The 19,049-nt window shown below is 36.4% G+C and overlaps 1 protein-coding gene across 1 annotated transcript in view; it reads left to right on the top strand.

Moving 5' to 3' along the window:
* The window catches only part of CNTNAP5 (contactin associated protein family member 5), a 201,282-nt gene that overhangs the window by 136,834 nt on the left and 45,399 nt on the right, over positions 1-19,049 (top strand). The window contains exon 14 of the mRNA XM_042827016.1: positions 13,374-13,530. Coding sequence (XP_042682950.1) covers positions 13,374-13,530 — 157 coding nt within the window. The remainder of the gene's footprint in view (positions 1-13,373; positions 13,531-19,049) is intronic.

The raw sequence follows: 19,049 nt of genomic DNA, 5'->3' as shown, positions 1-19,049 counted from the left end.
GAGCCATTGCTATGATGAGTGAAACCTATGACAAAACAATAAAATCTTGAATGCTCTAAATGCAGAATTAGGTGGCTAGTTGAGTGATAATATATTGCCTAACCTAATGAGAAGACATTACCTTTAAATAATGGACCACATCATAGATTTAATTATCCCAAGGCAAGGTAGTAGGTGCTTCATGCAGACAAGGTCAATTACCTTATCCAGAAGAGCCTGTTTGAAGTGTATTATGAATAATTCACAGACTTAGAAATTAGCTTTGAAAAAGTGTCCCAACTATAATGTGGTGAAAGCATTCAATTTCTTTCTTAATGTATTTAAGATAACACCCAAAGGACAATTATGGCTGCTTAACCATAAGACTACTCAAGTGACAAGAAATGACAATTGTATGGTCAAATTCATGTTCATGCATTTTGCAGAGCGAAATATTGTCATCGTAGCATATTCATATGAGGTCACAAAAAGCTGATTTCAAACATCATCTTGGTAGCTTTAAATGCCAAATGAAATTTCATCCAATATGGATACCTTTATTAATCTTTCTCGGTAGAGAAAATCAGTTGTCACTGTACTAGCTTTGGCTAATAAGGGTTTTTACTTCTTTGGCTTTCTACTCTTAAAACAAAGGTTCACAGAAATTGACTAACTTTTATAGTTTTGTAGTGTCTGCTAAACCTGAAAGTGGAACCAAAACATTTCATTTTCCATCTTTAATTGGAAGACCAGTCTTCTGCTGTGAGAGCTAAATCACGCTGTTTCAAGGAAAGTATTATTGCCGTCTAAGACTATTTAGCATTAGAGTTAAAATGTGACACTAGCTATGGTAACAAAATACATACTCACTTGACATATGGTGACCTTACGTGTGAATTAGAAATGCAATAAACCTGAAAGTCTGGGGAATAACGTGCTCTCTCAGCATATTTTGATTCCACAGGCAAAACAATAACCTTAGCTTTCTCTCTTTGACTTTGCAATAAGTGATAATGGCCAGGGGAAATCCCTTGGGGGCTGCAGAATTCTAAGATGCCTGGCAAGAAGATGGCTAATTTGTCAGGTACCTCAGTTTAAGTGTCTAAATGTAATCATGACATTTCATGGCCTTTGAGTTTACTTGTTTTATTTGCTTGAAAGGGAAAGTTCAGCAGAATTTTAGAGGGTGCTATAGAATTGCGTATCTAATGAGGCGTACAGCCAGCCTAATCCTGTTTCCATTCAAGTCAATGTCAAGAATCCCATTTAGTTCAGCAGGCACTGGCCCAGGATTCCTAGCACTTTCAAAAGGTAATAAGCTACTAAAATAAGTGATGAAGTCGAAGCAACCAAAAAGAGACAGGAAAGAAAATTTGCATTAATGCAGAAATAGTGGAAAACAGAAAGCATGGGAGCTCTGATTTTGGTATACTCACTCATCTATCCTCTATTTTGAACCTATTCACAAAAAAAAAAAAAAAAAAAAAGCCTCCTTTACGCTGTCACAGGCCTCCAACCCAGTGGTTTCTGATAAGACAGGAAGACTTGATGAAGACAAGTTTGAGTTTAAGAGTCTTGCTAGGTGATGTACTTATCCACATGCATTAATCTGAGCAGATGTTTACATAGTAGTGTTAAGTAAACCAGCTGTTTGGGAGTCATCTATGTATTTTATTTAGAAGTAAAGCTGTATGTTTAAATGCTTAAAAACCTTTAGTCACAACGCAGAGAAGAAAAGAAGCCCGATTTTAGATGAATAAACCTCATCCTGTTTTTGGGGATTGTTACCTTTACACACATCAGCTTTCTATATATCTGAATTTACAGTGCAATAGAGCTGTATCTTACTGAATCTCAGGGCATCTACTTTTTGTCTTGAACAGTTGCACGTGAGTGGAGTGGAAGAAAACACTCCACAGTGCCACAGAACCAAATGCTGAGTTGAGGGGGGGGAAATAATCACACATCACTTTTCGTTACGAGAGGTTGTATATTGCTAATTATTTTTGCATGTCTGTCTAATAATAAGGCATGCATCAGGGTAATGTTCATCTTTGTGTTTGTTCTACTTTTCAGATTCAAGAAAAAGTGTAATCTTTAGGACTGTGTTACAGCCATAAACATGTAACTTTTTTTTCTTAATTCCTTAAAGTCAAAGAAACTGAAAAAGCTTCTTATGTGAAGGCGTGCATAGGTACAGAGAGAAGAATTTGGAGACAGAAGCTCTTGCGTGTTTTTCAGAGTAGCTTGCCTTTCACAGACTCCCTCTATGTTCAGTGGGACTAGCTGTAAAATCTGGAACTTTGCTATGATTTTGGTACTACTGGTTTGTACTCTTTTTGAGTAAGGCACATTTACTTAAGGAGAATTACTGTTGGAAGGAAAAATGATGGTGTATGTGGTGATCTTGTGGGATTCTGTTTCGGTTGTGATCCAGCTTTCAAGATTCACCTTTAATCATCAGCAATTAAAGACTTGTGGTAGAAAGATGTGTTGTGCGTGTAAAGGTCTTGATTCTTATTTCATTAAGTTTGTAGGTTGGCTGAATTGTTCTGATGATGATTCTTTCATTGCTCATAGAGAGGACACCTAGAGGTAGCCATCTTAGTTGTGGTGAAAATGAGAGGAAGTAAACATGAAAATAATTACTGTGGAAAATTAGGACTGTAAACCCATAGAGTGTATATTCCATGAGAAGAAGAAAAAAAAAAAAAAGAAAAAAAGAAAAAGTATTTTATTCACTTAGTGCAGCCTATAGTGCTGTGGCAGCTAGAGTCCTTGAAGTTGGGGGCTCTGCTCCAGTAGTGCCAAGAAATCAATAGATGAGGCCAGGTCATCTTCAGCTGTACTGGGGTAAGATGCGTGGAACTTTCACTGAGAACAGAGAGTGTGATGTCTGAAAACTTTCAAGCTTTGTGGCTTGACGCACAGTTATTTTTGCTAACCTCTGCCCATTCCAGTATTCACTACAGTGGTGAAGCTACAGCCAAGTTCTTCCTTCTGCTTCAGGAGCAGAAAATTGCCTCTTGAGCTGAATATTATTCCGCGTTAGTGAGTCTAGATCTACAGAGTAGTTCATACTCTATCCGGTGAAGAAATATAAATATGCACTTGTATATATATTCCTCAGTTTGCTGCAGTTGTACAGAGATATATACAGGTGCCTGAGAGCAATTAAATAGCAAAAACTAAGTAGAAGATCTATTTTAACGATGTAAACTCATTTTAACAGGGTGAATGAAAAAAGAGCTGCAAATTGATTAAGCTGCTCCACAGAGAAGACAGATTGTTGTCATTCTGACCTTTAAAGCTGTTCAGGATCTAACAATAGGAGGATCTTCTGAGTACAGTGTTCTCTGATTTTTTTCATTTATATTCTCTTGTTTTTCTCCTTACATGCTGGCTTGGAGCCAGTTCATTTCATGGTTTTGCATATGTTCTGCTACAGGCGTATTTTTCCAAAGTGCCCAATTTCACTGCACTGCAACCTACCTTAGGATGATAAATGATTCCCCTACTGCTCCAACCAACAGAAGTGTAATTGCAGGCTGAGAAGGGAACAGCTGAACCAATGCCATGCTATTAGTTGGAGTGTATCCTTAAGTTGAAACTGACTGCATTTGTTTATTGCAGTTGAATTTCCAGTTCCTCCTCTTAAGGCATTAACTACTGACGTTAATTGTAACATTGAGAAAAGCAGAATTGCTTAGCAGTTGAAAGCAATGTCAAATCAACAGTTATTTATTTACCATTTCTCTGCAATGTAACACATCAGACTATAAAGAAGTTTAACGAGTTGCAGTAGTACTTCTGGCCTTTCAGAGATACCGGGAAGCTGTACGAGTGGTTTTGATAGTGCTTGTAGCTGAGCATTCTCCTCTGTGGTGCTGGGCATCTAGATGAATGCAGTTACGATCGTAGAAAGTGCAGCTGAGTGTTGTCTTTTTCTGATTAACGTGTTTCGGGAGCACTAAGTAAACATAAAGTAAAGTTCACTTGGCTCTCAAAGAGTTCGGAAGAGTAGGAGAAGAGGGGCTGAATCTGATTTTCACTCTGCTTGCTGGCCTCCAGTTAGTATAAGACTTGGAATTATGCCTGGAATATTCTCTAAACACTGGGTATTTGTCTCTTCCCTCTTTTTTTTTTTAACGTTGTTCATCTTCTAGAGTACAGCATATTTTGTGTTCTTATATTTTGAATAGTCTAGTATAAATCTAAACACATAGCTATGTTGCGCCTTTTTTTTTTTTTTTTTTGACTCTGACCATTATATAAAGCTTTATGGAGAACAATACCAGATTTCTCCAACCAAATATACACACTTGCCCAATTAATGCTACAGGTAATTTCAGTTGTTCACATCTAATTTTCCAAATGGCTCTTTCCAAAACAGAAGCACTATACCACTAATGATTCTGATCGCTATTATCAGTTTTGAGAAAATCCCCTCATTTATTCAAGTAGGGATTTCAGCTTCAAAGTGATTAACAATATGTTATTACCTCTTCTAATTCATGTTCTAATAGGAACATTTTTTTAAAATTTTCATTCCTGTTCAAAATTTTAGCATATTTACCGATGACGATTTGTGATTTCTTTAAGATTAATCTAAGTCGTGGAAGTCAGTACTTATTATCAGTCACATACAGGAACCAGTTCATGGTTACACTTCAAAAAGACACTGTGGATATGACATTGTCTCAATGACTTTCTGATCAAATTCACTATGTGTAAGTAGATGTTATTCTCTAACTGTCTGGCATGCTGGTATTAGAAAGGCAAGTTGTGTTCTTGTGGTTTTGTGAATCAGTATTGCTAACAACTATTCTCTTTACCTAAATCTAGTTTTTATTATTCCTATAGGCTTTCATCACAAGTTTGATGACAACAAAATTAACCTGTCTCATTCAAAGAGTTGTCAAACCAAGACAGTGTATTTCAGTCACTAGTAGCTGTGCTAGTGCAGTGTAAGCAGGAGAGGAAAAAAAAAAAAGGGGGGGGGGGAAAAATAGTAATAAGGATACTTTTTTTGTTAATGCATATCCTGGAAGAAATTCTGTTGAGTAAGGTAGTTCCATTTTTACTCAGATACTTTTCAAAATAAAGGGATGGAGGGTAACTATTATTAGCATATGTAATATCTCCCGAAGGACTAAGCAAAGATTGCACTCCACAGCATGTTTTCCTGTAACTTACCCAGTTTCTTATTAGATAGCCCAAGTGTCCCCATTTTACCTATTTTCATCTTCTAATCTATCAAATTGCATTTTGCTGTGGGCATGATCCAACAGACTTCCACAAATAACTGCAAGTATTGGATTAAGCCTTGTATTATTTCCACTCAACCTTAATCCAGTTGACTTGTGACTATAAACTTTGGCAACGTACCAGGTTGTAGACCCGGATTTTTTTAGACTTCGATTTCTTGACAAAGAGCTTAGGCAGACAGGCAGATGAGAGTATATGGGGCTGGGAGCTTTGCAAATTTGGGGACTTTGCTGTACAGATTCACTGTCGCAGCACATTGAGTGTGTAAGATGTAAAGTGTTGTGTGCAAGGTCTCTCTGTTACTCTCCATCCGTGCCCCATCCGAAGTGCTTGAGCTCCCACTATGGCTCTCTCAGGATCAAATGGATAAATACATAATTATTTTCCCTCTTCTACCACCTTCAAAAATGGATTATTCAGGCCTTTTTTTTCAGTCTCTTAGTACTTATGGATCTTCGTCTTTTTTTTTCTGCCCAGTGACATCCAGAGTTTGTCTAATGAATTCTTACAGCCTGAATCTGTTTATAATAGCTTGAAGCAGTCACTAAAATGGATGCTCACAAAAGGTCCCATCCAGCTTCAACCAGTCTGCGCTTCTGTGAATAAGTCATCCTTAGTGAGCACAAGTAAGCCCAAGTAGCCTGATTTCCCTGGAACCAGATCCACTTGTAACAGTTGCTGCATCTGGGCAGTTTTATCCCCAGAAAGTTACAGTGAATGGATGAGCTGTGAAGTGTTTCTTCTTGGCAGTCTTGCCAGGGGCAGTTGCTTGTAATATCATTTTTACAGTGCTGTAAAAGTAGTTGCTTTAACATTTCCATGAATAACAGGTGCACACTAAGTTTTCTCCTGATGAAATGATTGGCATACAGTTTGTTGCACCATTCACAGTCTTTGATGCTTCTGCTGTTGACCCCTATACAGTCTGATGTATTTCTAGTCTCCGAAATTTCTTCCTCTATGGAAACTTCAATGGCATTTCCCCATTGCAGGAGATGGCCTTCCAGTGGAAATGAGCAAGTTGGTACTGGTGAAAGTATGAGGCTGAGGAACAGAATAAGCAATTAAATGACAACATATGCGAGCATCATCTTATTTCTCTTGTTTTTGCTGGTTATACCTTTAAACTCCAGACTTTTTCTGAGCTGGACCGGCTTCTCTGGCCCAGGCAGGGCCAAGCTAGAAACACTGTGGCTTACCCATTGCCATTATTCACTTGCAATTGAATCCAGACCACTGGCACAGATCTGGACCCAGCACAGGGGAGGGATGTGCAGTGATACTGTGGGCCTATCTGTTAAGGCAGTGTAGAGTTGGTTTATCTGAATTTACTAGCTAGTATTAATATAAACAGAGAAAATGAGAAAGGGAAAGAAAACTTGAATGAGAAAGATTTGAAAGCATGACGGACAGATCTGAAGTGAAACTGAGCTGAAATATGGAAGATGAAAGGAATGAGGGAGAATGCTTTTTTCAACAGGATAGAATATCCAGTCCATCATCAGCAAAAGGAAAGCTCCTGAAGGTTCACAGCTGAAGTTTTCTGTTTTCTAAATGTCCTGAAAGCTGTAATCTTCCCTGCATTTTTTGTTTTAGATTGTTTTTGTTGTTGGGTTTTCTTCCTCACCTGTCTTAAGCTGTTCACATAGTCTCTCTTTCTGGCTCAAGTCCCACTTGGCATCTTTCAAGAAAGTTGTCACTTGGCCAGAAATTTATTGAGAAAACAATCCAGCCTGAGCTGTCAGGCTGCTCATAATATTTTCAGTCATCTTTGGCCTTCTGCAAAAATGACATGTACTAAGCATAAAATTTTACTCTGGTTGTAGATTCAATCTTCCTCATCATATAAGACTCTTGGAGTCTCAAATCCCTATCTGTTCTCAACTCTGTGTCTCCAAGGGTTGATGCTAATTTTGCTTTACTGAAGTACTTTAAGTGTGGTACAGAATAAATCTGTCGTTGCATCTCAACAGTCCTGAATATTAGCCTCCCTCTAAATTTAGGAAAAGCAAAAGTCCTTGTTTATTTACATTCTTTTTGTCCATTCTCATCTGTGAAAATACCTTAACAGTTTCAGGAAGAGCGCTGTGATAACAGCTGCTCCAAAGAGAGAAGAGGAGAAATGCTACTGTTTTGTTTGTTTTCTTTAAGGGATTACTTCAGCCTGAAACTGTATAATAGCAGTGTACCTTGGCAACAAAGCTGAATAATGAGAAAGTACTTTGCTGACTTTTTCTGCCTTTTTTATTTTCATTCTAACCACACTTTAAAAAATAAATAAATTAGAGACAGATTTTTTGACTTAGTAACGTTTTCCATGGGAGTAGGTCCTCTGTCATTAGCAGAACTGCTTCAGTTTACAATAGCTGCTCTGAATAAGGATTACAGGATGTGGCCAAAAATTGAAGTCAAATTCAGTGGAAATCTTAATAACATTGTCTAGCAGCACTGCTATTCGGTGTAGAACGGCATCTGTACTGCTGCTGTGTTTTGACCTCACATGGTTTCCAACATGGTTGAATTTGTTGCCTCTGCAAATCAAGACAATGGTATTTGGATGTCTGTTTAAAGAAGGATAAAGGACAGTAAAACCTACTTGTACAGTTGGCATGGGGAACCTGTGGGTAAAACGAAGTGAGTATTTATTGGACGTTATAGATCTTCTGAAAAGAGAGGGAGAAAGCATAAAACAAGCATGTGTCATATAACAGCATCGTAGTATGGTACTAAAGTATTTGGACAATCTGGTGGCTCAGTGAACAATGTTCAAAGGAATCAGTCACTGGGGGATTTTTTTCCATGTATCATATTAAATACATTATTGTTTTCCAAGATTTAAGTTAAAAATAGGGTTTTTGTTGTGATATGCAGAAAACTCAGTATCTCCTCAGAAAAAGATTCTGCTTTCTACCTGCTGCAGCGGAGCCACAAGAATCTCACAAGGGTCTGTAAAACCAAAGAGCAGTTTTTTCACCATTAATTCCCAGAACCTGCTTCAAGAAGAGACAGAATATACTAGTAAATGCAGCACAACCCAAGTTCCTATCACTATGTATTAGAATTATATTCTCCCAATGTTCTGAACTGTTGTTCAAACCAATGCAGGTTGAGTCATTAGTACTGTAGACTTCTTTGTTGAGCAGATAGCTGATACAAATTTTTATTTTGCATTATTCATTCAATGTAGAACAATTCTTCAGTTTATCCAAAATTTTGACCAAAATTATTGTAAACATTTCTTCTATTTTTTTTTTTTCCTGCTGAAAAGGTCAAAGGGGCTGACTTAGATTGCAGTTCAGGCTAGGGATATGTTGCAATGGAAACAAATCAGAAGCATGGTAAGATCTTAGAAAATACATCTTTGGAATTCTTCTTTGTTCTCACTCTCTTACTACTTTCTCCTCTTCTTTTGAGATGTTTTTAAGAATGGATCAGCTGGGTGCATAACTTGGCCTCTGAATTGGTTTTTGGATTCAGTTATTCAGGTTGGCACTGCAGTGTGTATGCGTGTATGTCTACTAACTAATCGTTTCATGTGACATACGAGATACTGGGTGAGGTTTTGATGCTGTTGAAGCAATTGATGCAAACAGATATTTTATATTCTTGACTGCTAGCAGCCAGTTGCCTTCAATTGCTTTATTCTATTCAACAATCAATATTTTTCCAGTTTTCATTGTTGATGTGTTTTCCACTTAAGAGAAAACAGCATAGATGTAACTTAGTCTATTTTTTTATTGATAGGATATGTAGGATATGTAAACATCAGATTTAATTCAGTTCTCTGCTGAACTCAGTGTGACTTCAGAGAGAAAACTGAACATAAGACTGCCAAAAGAATGTTGTTTCAGTACAATATGGTTGGTTTCAATAGTTCAAATACATACAAATAAATTGGCTTGCTATGGTAGTTGAAAAAACCTTAAACTGACTTGTTTTAATATCTTGGATAACCCTAGAAGCCTTCTCTGTGTTAGGATATGCAATTATTGGAGATGGATTTTCAGTTTGTACAGCACAGGACTTTAACATGGAATATACTTTATCTTGTTATATTTCTATCATTAGATCTTTGTTTGTAGCAATAACAAGAGCCACCTGGCAAACGATGCCGACAAATCTTGAAAAATATTCAAAATATAATACTGTTAAAAGCACGTGGCTTATTTTAACTCATGCTTTGTAAACATAAATGTCAATGGCAAGACTTTCTGCCTATATATAAGTAAATTGTCTCCATGTAAGTTGCTAGGGATCAATATACACTGTAATTTAGTGCAAAATGCTGTTTCAATATGCTGCTTTCCCCATCCTCCAGCTTCTGAGTGTCTATACAAAAATATTTTTGAAATAACTTCTGCTATTCAAACATGAGCAAACCTAAAACCTTTAAAATAATTCATATTTCTAGCAATACCAATGTATTCTAATAGAGAAAGAAAGAAAGAAGGGAGAACTGTCACTACAACAGAGATTTAAACGAACAGACATTTTCTAGTAAGTTTTTTAGAGGGACATCTAATCCCAGTATGTGCTCAGCCACTCTCATGACTAGAAGAGCAATACACGATGCAAATGAATTTAATCTCAAGACCCATCTCCTTCTAAGGATCACTAGAGACAACCTACACATGTCTCACTGCTACTGTCCTCATAGTCCTCAGCCTCTGTGCTCATGATCTGTACTGACTGCTTCAATTTTGCTTCGGGTGAAATACATTTTGTAGAACTAACAGTGAACTGTGCAGTTAAGCACACTGATAGAGCAGATAGTGGCAATCTGCTGAAGAACTGGCATCTGAAAGGAGCTTACTTTGTGCCTCTCAGGATGGAGGAAAATTGAGTTCTTGTCTGTGTGCTTTAGTATGCCAGGGTATGTGTATATATAACAAGGTTTTCAATCTTACTTGGGCATCTGGATGCTTAGTATGCTTAGTAGCTGTTGAATAAATCAGTAGATGCAAAGAGCAAGACTGTAGAGGTAGAAAAAAACATCAAGATGGTCAACTGAAGATAAGACCTCTTACTCTTTCCTTTCAAAAAACCTATGCCAACTTTTCAGTGAGCAAATTGAGCAGATGGGGAGGAATAACTTGTAAGAAACTATTTTCTAGTTTTCTTAGAGATTGACTTGGTCACTTAAGGCTTGTTTGCTTTGTCTGGTTTGGGATTGTTCCACGCATTTTCTCCTTTGGTACCATGGTATGAAGTTCAAAGACAGCCTTAAAATAATTATTATAACTGATTTTTCTTCAGCTCTAAATAGACAAAAATGCATAGGAAATTGTACTTTTATTTATTCCATAGTGGTTTTACTTCATTGTTTGTTTGTTTGTTTACTAAAAAGGACGTTATTGGGTACAATTTAAGCAAATAATGAAAAATTAATAACATTTGATTTTAAGCGGACCTTTTGTCTTAGATATTTTAGGTGAAATTCTACAGACTTATGCAACCATTATTAGTTTCTTGGACAATTTTAATGATCCTTGATTAATGTTACTGGCCTAAGTCAGAGGCTTCATCATTACAGAAATAAAATTGCTTTATGTAGAGATGGAGAAGAATTGGTAATGCTTCGAAAAAAAATAAATAAATCATACCAGGATGACAGAATGGAAGGTGTTGTAACACATTTACAGACTTAGAAGAACCTTAGTGAACAACTATTGATCGAGCCCAGTCTCAATGCCGGACACTGTCCAGTATAGAATTATATAAAATTTCTAGGAAGAATTTAAGGATAGATTGATTGGTGTTGTTAGTGAAATATTACATTACTTCAGCATTACAAGTATATAGCATACAGTTTGTCTCAGTAATCCCTAAACGCTTCATGTATTGCTTTGAGTCCCACAGATTTAAGAGCTTTGCTTGAATAGCTCAGTAATTTCTCATGTGTTATAATATAAACAGATGGAAAAGATTTTTGAAGAAACTGGGCATAATTTTCCTTAATAGTACAATTGATCTCAAAGGGACCAGTTAGGGAGAAAGAATTTTCTCATCTTCTCTAAAGGGCAACAGAACTGTGCCTAATAAAAAGAATTTTTGAGAAGATTTTTGTTTGGTCTGTTCCCTTGACAAACTAAGACTGTTCCTGATAGTGTTGAATTCCAAGTTTTTTTTAGCATATTTAATTCAGTTTTAAATGACTATGGATGACAACTTCCTCACTCTATATCATAAATCTATATGTTTGCTTGATATTGGTTGATAAAACATATCAGAAATTGAAAGATGTTAGAAAACTGTTAATTCTTAATTACTGAGATTGATTGCTTATTTTACTGTTATGCAAAGGTATATAATTATTTCTGCCAAAAAAATCTAAGAAACAGGTTGAATTTGGTTAATGAATACTATTATTTGCTTATAGTCTGAAAGGCTTATCTTAATCTAATTTTTTTTTTTCCAAAATGGGCACTTTTGAAATTAAATTAGACACATCTATATAAAGGCCTATTTCAACTGCTAGACAAATAATTCTCTTATTCAGTACAGGTTACTATTCCAAGCTTTATCAAGTAATTTCCCAATAATATAGTAAACTGTTTCACTGGCCACAACAATCAACTTACGCAACAACAGCTAAAGGGAAAAGAATAAAAACATTCTTTGTGTTGACAGTAATATGAAACAGAAAATGATTGTGCACGTTTTTGTATGATGAATCCTTAGATGTTCTAGGATTATGGTTTTGTAATGAGTATCACTGCATATTGGTCAGAATCTTCTTGTTTTAATTGTTTGTATCATGAGAAAGGAGTTACTTCTTATTTTTATTTTCCTTTTTTCATGAGTTTACAGTTCAGCAGCCTAAGCTTGGAAGGAAAACATATATGAATTAATTTTACCATGTGATTCTAAAACTCGTTTTAATTAGTCTCTTGGAATCTACTGTTAGCCTTGATTGCATTTCATATTTTACACTTTCTTGCTTTGTATAATGAGGAATGCTGCCTACTAATAATGTTAGTAGAGCAGAAGAACATACTGATACATTTTTCTACATTAGATTTGCATTTTATTTTTGGAAGTACCTGTGATCAGAAAGTCTTGATATTTCAGTTTAGCTAATTTTTACCATCTACCTGTACAATGTAATTCATTACATTTCTTGATTTAAGGATTAAGAAGTCAATGAAAAAGTTATCTGAGCTGGAAGACAAATTCAATTTTAGAAAAATGTTAATCTGAGGATTTAATTGTATCTGAATCTGCTTGACATATCTATTAATATTGGATGTTTGATGTATAAGAAATTATGAAATTTAAACAAAAATTATTTTGGTTTATATAAATACATAGAGCTCCTGTAGATAGAAAATAGTTTCATAGAGATAATTCATAAGTAGGGAAATCTTTTTCCATTCTTATCTCCTACCTGAGTCCTTAATCCAGAACGTTTGAATGTCTCACAGAGCTTAGCATTAGCAAATTTCACCCTTGGAAATCATATTAAAATCCCAAGTCCTGCTCCACTAGAAACTGATAAAATTTTTGTTCTAGTTTCAAGAGGAGCTGAATTAAACTCATAGTAATAGATGAGAATTTGTGTTGTTTCAAAAGATTTTTGCACCTTGTATATGATTTTAATGTAAAGATCCCATTCTAAGAGCTGGAATTTACTTCACGACTGGCCAGTTTTGCAAGAAGTCTTTGGTCAATACTAGGTGGTTCAAGATAGCTGTGTAGTGTGGTTTCATGTTAGAATTGCTTTCAGACTCCTTCAGTGATGAGGTCTCTGCTCTAGCATCATGCAAACTCTCTGGATAGAGGTGATGCAGACAGTGATGTTAGGATTGCATGTCAAAAATCCTTACAGCTGAAATGCACCAGAATTCTCAGGGTCAATTGGCACGTAAGCCTTGTGAGGAAAACATCTGCTCCTCAAACCAAACGGTATTACCATAAAGCTACTCTTTTCTCAACATGTATTCATTAAAATAGAATTTGGGCAAAGTTTATGGTTTGTTATTTCTAAAGTTTGCATCTTTTCTTTCAATATTATTTAACAAGTCCACTTCCATTCTCTTTCTCATTCTCAAGAGAATCAGATTTGCTTATCAAATTCTTTCTTTCTCTTTTTCTCTTTTTTTCCTCCTTCTGTACCTTTCATCCAGATGGAATACCATTTGCTTGGTGGGTTGGACGTGCCAATGAAAAGCATCTTTACTGGGGAGGATCACTTCCGGGCATTCAGCAGTGTGCATGCGGACTCGAAGAAAGTTGTCTGGATATGAGATATTTTTGCAACTGTGACGCAGATAGAGAAGAATGGTAATAATTTTCACATGTGTGTGGTGTAGTGTCGGTGTGACAACTGCGGGTAGGAAGCAGGGCAAGAAGGATTAAATCTTCTGTTTTTCTATGTCTGGGGAAATCTGAATGGTTTGAGTGTAAACAAATTAGAAGGAAAGTCAAACTAGAATTTGGATTCTGATTTCAGCTTATTTTTCTTCTTTGAACCAATGACATAATATCCAGTTAAAGAAGATTTCTGGGATGGGTTGTCCTCAAAAACATTTGTTGCTAAATGTCAATTCCAGGGTTTTTATTTTTTTGAAAGTTTCCAGTGATTCAGTCGCAGCACTGCATGAATAAAAGCTAAAGGAAGTTGGTGTGTGATGATATGTGACAGCAGAAGTTTCAGGCATAGACTGCAAAATTCAGGTACAAACAGTCAAAGAACAAGAAATCTGTACTATCAGAAGAGCTTATATTTCTCTTACGAAGCAGTATATCTGTATATTCCTTAATTTTCTTTTAGGTTGAGATCCAAGCTTTTTAAAGTCAATGGAAAAACTTCCTTTGGCTTCTGTAGGTTATGCTTCAGTCTCCATAAGAAGTTTTAGACTTATGACACCAAGACTCAAAGCCTTCCATGGGTTTAGAGCTTTCTTGTGCCCAGATGTTTCAAACTAACAAACAAAAAAAGTCAGAAATGACTTGTCATTTGAAGTCTTAGGCTTTTTTGGTTACTCACTGTGTGGCATTTGCAATAAGGCCTCATTTCCAGACAATGTGCTTATTCATCTGGGCATCTTATATCCCCAGAGTCACTTTTCAGTGTCAAAAATCATAGTTGTAGGGATTTCTGTAGAAGCTCTTTATGTAAATGTTGGTTTATGAATGTGATTTGTATCAGTTTGTTTAGATAGGCTTCACTGTACACGTTCATCTATCTTTTCTTTAATGTTTGGTTACCAAAAACACTTCATGAGGTTTGTACATGAGTATCAAAAGCAGCTGATTTACACGGTTCCTGATTGTGTCATCCACGTTTTTCTTTATTTGGTGAGCTGCTGTTCTAGACTGTACTGTGGTGGCAATCTGAGATTGCAGGACAGTGCACTACAAGGTCATAGTAGCCAATGCTAGGTGAAGGCTAGATATAGTTTTATAGCATTTCTCCTAAGAAATGAAGCCTAAGCAAGTTATGCTGGATGTGCTTATCTCTATCCCCACACAGTGATTTTGAACAGGCAAACACTTTTCAAACATATTTAACAGAGGAGCAGTAATTACATATTCTATGAAAAAGTATGCCAGGTTAAGGGGAAAAAAAACAATTAAAATCCACAAGAAAGAAGTTAAGGAACAATAAGCCTATACTTAGATGCTCACATTAAATTTTGGAAAAACCTCATGAGACAAGGATGTTACATGTCAGGGTTCATTATCTTGATTGCTCACAGAGTTTCCCGTCTCTCCTAATTTCTTGATGATATCAGGACACACGTAGATATTTCCTTAGCTAAATTACCCTACTGTTTGTTGGGGGGACAGATGTCTTTCTTGGGTTTCTTTTTTTTTTTTTCTTTTTTCTTTTTTTAATCCATTAGAAGTCTGGTCATCTGTTGGGTGGCATTCTAAGTTGCAGGTTGCTTGTTTAAAACCTAGAAATCCCAAGATCTTTGAAAAAAGTTTCTAAACATAAGAAATTTCATGCCTTTTGAAGATTACTTTTCTGTTTCTCTGTTTGAACACTGATTCCCCGATATATAATGAGCATTTGAATCTGAAACCTGCTGAGATCTGAACTGTGACTTTAACCCGCTATACATTATCTTGGAAGGTACAAGTAGTAGATGTATTTATTTGCCTTAGCATGAAATAAAATGAGTGCTACAGAGTGGAAAACCAGAAAATCGTTTTAGCTCTTTTTAGATAAATCAGGCTGCTCAGGGCTGCTCAGAGGTAGAAATTCACCAGAATGGCTGAAGCATCCTTCTGAAGCTGAGAAGGCTGAAGACTTTCTTTCCTTAGACTGTCTTCATGCAGAAGAACCTACAAATTTCTCAGAGCAGCAAAAGAAACAGAAAATGAGAAAACAAATCTGAAAGAAGTCCTGAGCCAGGTGTTTGGCAGAACAGAATATGCACTTCTAGGCATGCTGACTTTTAAATGACACCTGAGCCCAGCTGCCAACTCTAGTCTCCTGCTTTATGTTAGTCTCCCTGGAGTTATGCCAGCCAGATGAATAGGAATGTAATTAGTTGCATTATATATGAGGAAGGCTTTTGCATTTTTTCCCTTTTTAATTTAAATAATTTTAATGAAAAGTACGTTTTTCCATCTAGATCCTCACTTCTTTCCATACTGCTTCCAAACTCCAGTATGATGACAGCTAATTCTGTCACTGCAGAACACTAAAGCAGTATCATGGTATTTTGCTAGAGAATGAGAGACCACCTCTGCCGGGGGAGCAGAGGCATGAACTGGCACCCTGACCCCACGTAAGGGATCTGGGAAGATGCCAAATGTGACCATTCTGTAGTTTATGCGTATCTTCAAAAAAAGAGAGTCCTGACTATTGAAAGCTCTTGCTGGTGGATGGGAAAATTCACTGAGTGGCCGCAAGATGAAATAAAAACTAGTCCAAAAAATATTTTCTTTTGCTCTATCACCTTCCCAGCAATGAGAATAGTTAGCTGTTGAAACAAGTTATGTATAGGTGAGCTGGATTTGCCGTTGCTTCAAGTGTTTCCCTTAAAAGTGACTAGCTTCCTAAAAGCTATGGACTATTTCAAAAAGAAGGTGTGTTCTTGGTGCAGGCATTACTTGGGGAAAGGTATTAAACTGATCTAAAGAATAAAGCATTTATGAAAAGCATAAGAGTTGAACTATCTTTAGTCCCTTTCAGAGATCTTTAGATCCTTAACTTTCCCACATTCTTTCATCTCAAGCAAAATTCTCTTGCTTTGGCAATAAAAGACCTGCTGCTCACCAAGCCTTTCATTTAAATGGGAGGAATCCCTTTCGTGTCGTGTTGGCGCGTTACTGTTCTGAAGTCCGCTACTTGGATTCTGGACACTGAGACCATTTTTTACTTCAAATGCAACCATTTGATTGAAGACAATCATCAAACCAGATGTATTTCTTGCCGACTGAATTCAATGGCAAACCTAGTGAATTTGGGGAACTTTATGGCTTTTTTCTTTGTACAGAAAAAATGCTGTGGAAGTCTTTTGTACAGGAAGTTCAGATGTCTCAGAAGAGTGTGGTGAGCGGGCACTTGTTGATTATGACCAACAATGGATTGGCCATCTTTTACTTAATTTTCTAGTCTTAATTTTCAAATCACAGAAGTCCCCTATGTAGAACTATATACAATAAACTGGTATAGAAATATCCTCCTCCAGTACCTTCTAGAGCAGACATCTTCACTGGGAAACTAAGCCTCAGTCTTCACATTTCCAGAAGAACACATATTCATTATGCTTCATATTTGTACAGAGCCGTTGCCAGAACTGGGATGCTAAAACTGAAAGGGCTGAGGAGAGCAAGACAAAGAAACTCAGCTGCTGATGAGCTTGGTTTTGAGAGGTTTTGTTTGCTTATGCACTATCCCATGCTGACTCCCCTGCTTCAGAAGCAGGATAGGCAGCTACTGCATATAGGCTCATAAATAAACCCTGACAGACATGACCCAGCCTGTATAGAGCTGTCTTGGATATCTGCCTTCACAGCTGCATTTGTCAACAAAGTAGAAAAGCTGCCTGTGGAGAGCTGACTGTAGCAGGCCCCTTGAGGTGATAGGAATCATCTCATTATTATCATTACCAAACTCTCTATTCCTGTTTTCTAATTCCAGGAGCAACTGCATTTTGTCTTCACCAGTTACATACAATCATGTCTGCTGCTGTTCTTTATTTAATGGCCTTTTATGTTATTTTACTCAAAAAAAAGCGTTTTGGATGCATCAGATAGGCAAGATAGTAACTAAAATTTATTCCTTTGCATTATGATCTGTCCCACACAACATTCAAACCTTGCTCTGAGGGAAACCTGTTTTTCTCGCTCATTCGTAATCCTGTTCATTGACATCTGCTGCTGATAGTATTCTTTTTCCCAAATACACTCTATTCATGAAAATCTGTCCTGAATATCTGAGCTACTGAAGCTCAGACCCCACCAGAGTTTTCATTACTGTACAAAAAGATAACATACCAATAGGGGGTCGTATAAGAAGAAATTACATTTAGTGGCACCGCTGCTCTGCCATCTGTTTGAAAAAAATAGGGAAACAGTTTCTTTGAGGTTACCAATTTATGATAGTTTATGCTGTCAGTATACCACAGAATGGGAACTTCTGGAGTGCCCTTTTATTACTACGCAGGAAAAAGAAAAATGCTATCAAAACAGTTATTCATTGTTTACATGTAGGACTACCTGTTCTGTGATTGAAAGTATGCAGATGCTGCACTCTCATTTTTGATATTGTTGCATTTGCAATGAATATACTTTTTATATGAAGAAAATTTGATTAACACTTCTCATAACTTATTGAAGAAGTCCTTTGCATTTTTAAGTGTATATGAAGTGTTAAAATGCACCTATGTAAAATCTAGCTTAGAGAACAAACACAAAATTAATGAATCTAATGAGGTTTTGTTTTTGTTTAAAATAATTTGTGTGCATGTTGTCCTTCAGATGCTTTCTAACCTAATGACAACACCTTTTCCTCGAAACCTGAAGTAATTTAAAGGGAATCCCCACACCCTCTTCAGTCCAAAATCTAAACGTTTTGTCTAAACTCTGGAGTATTTGTTGTGCCTACAGGAAATTATTGTACAGGTACACAAAGCTCTCTTGCTCCTCTCTCAGACGTGATAGGCTATGTTTGCGAGGCTGCCATGATGCACCACTTAAGGAGAAAGGAATCATGGTACTTCACAAGCAATTGAGTTTGAAATAAGTTCACTTTAAAGAAGACTGAGAATTAAGACACTCCAGCTGCAGCTCCCATAAGGCAATTCATAGTGTCTTCAAATCTCTTTTTTGACTTCTTTAGCTGAAACGTGCTAGGTGTTGAATGTTTCCCAAAACTCACCATGAAATAATGATAATAATAATAATAGTAGATATTTTGTTTCCATTATTAAAGCATTCTCAAAAGGTTATAATAAATGTTATGTCTGCTTATATGAGAATATGTATTCTTCCATAAGACTTATTTTCCATGTTTGAGAGAGTAAAATACATAAAATGTGCTTTTCAAGCTTCCAGAGGAACTTGATTGAGTTTCTAAGACGTTAACATAGAAGTGATGATTTTTATTAGTTATAGAATATTTTTCTTTCTCACAGTTGAGCTGTGCTGCTGGAGTTCGCAGTAACATTGGCATATAACTAGCAAAAATTCTGAGTCATAAAGTTCGGTATAAAAGAACTTCATGCAATATAATGGAATATCTAATAAGCAATGCAGTTCTCAGAGATGTGGAATAGATACCTTTAAAATGTCACCATTTTCTTTTTCTTTTTTTCTTTTTTTTTTTTTTTTTTTTTTTTAAA

This window comes from Centrocercus urophasianus, unplaced genomic scaffold, assembly GCF_019232065.1.
Source record: "Centrocercus urophasianus isolate 14NV4802_14NV808 unplaced genomic scaffold, USGS_Curo_1.0 seq_28, whole genome shotgun sequence".
Classification (NCBI taxonomy): Eukaryota; Metazoa; Chordata; class Aves; order Galliformes; family Phasianidae; genus Centrocercus; species Centrocercus urophasianus.
Note: the sequence above shows the minus strand (reverse complement) of the source record. Positions and strands in the feature narration are given on the sequence as shown.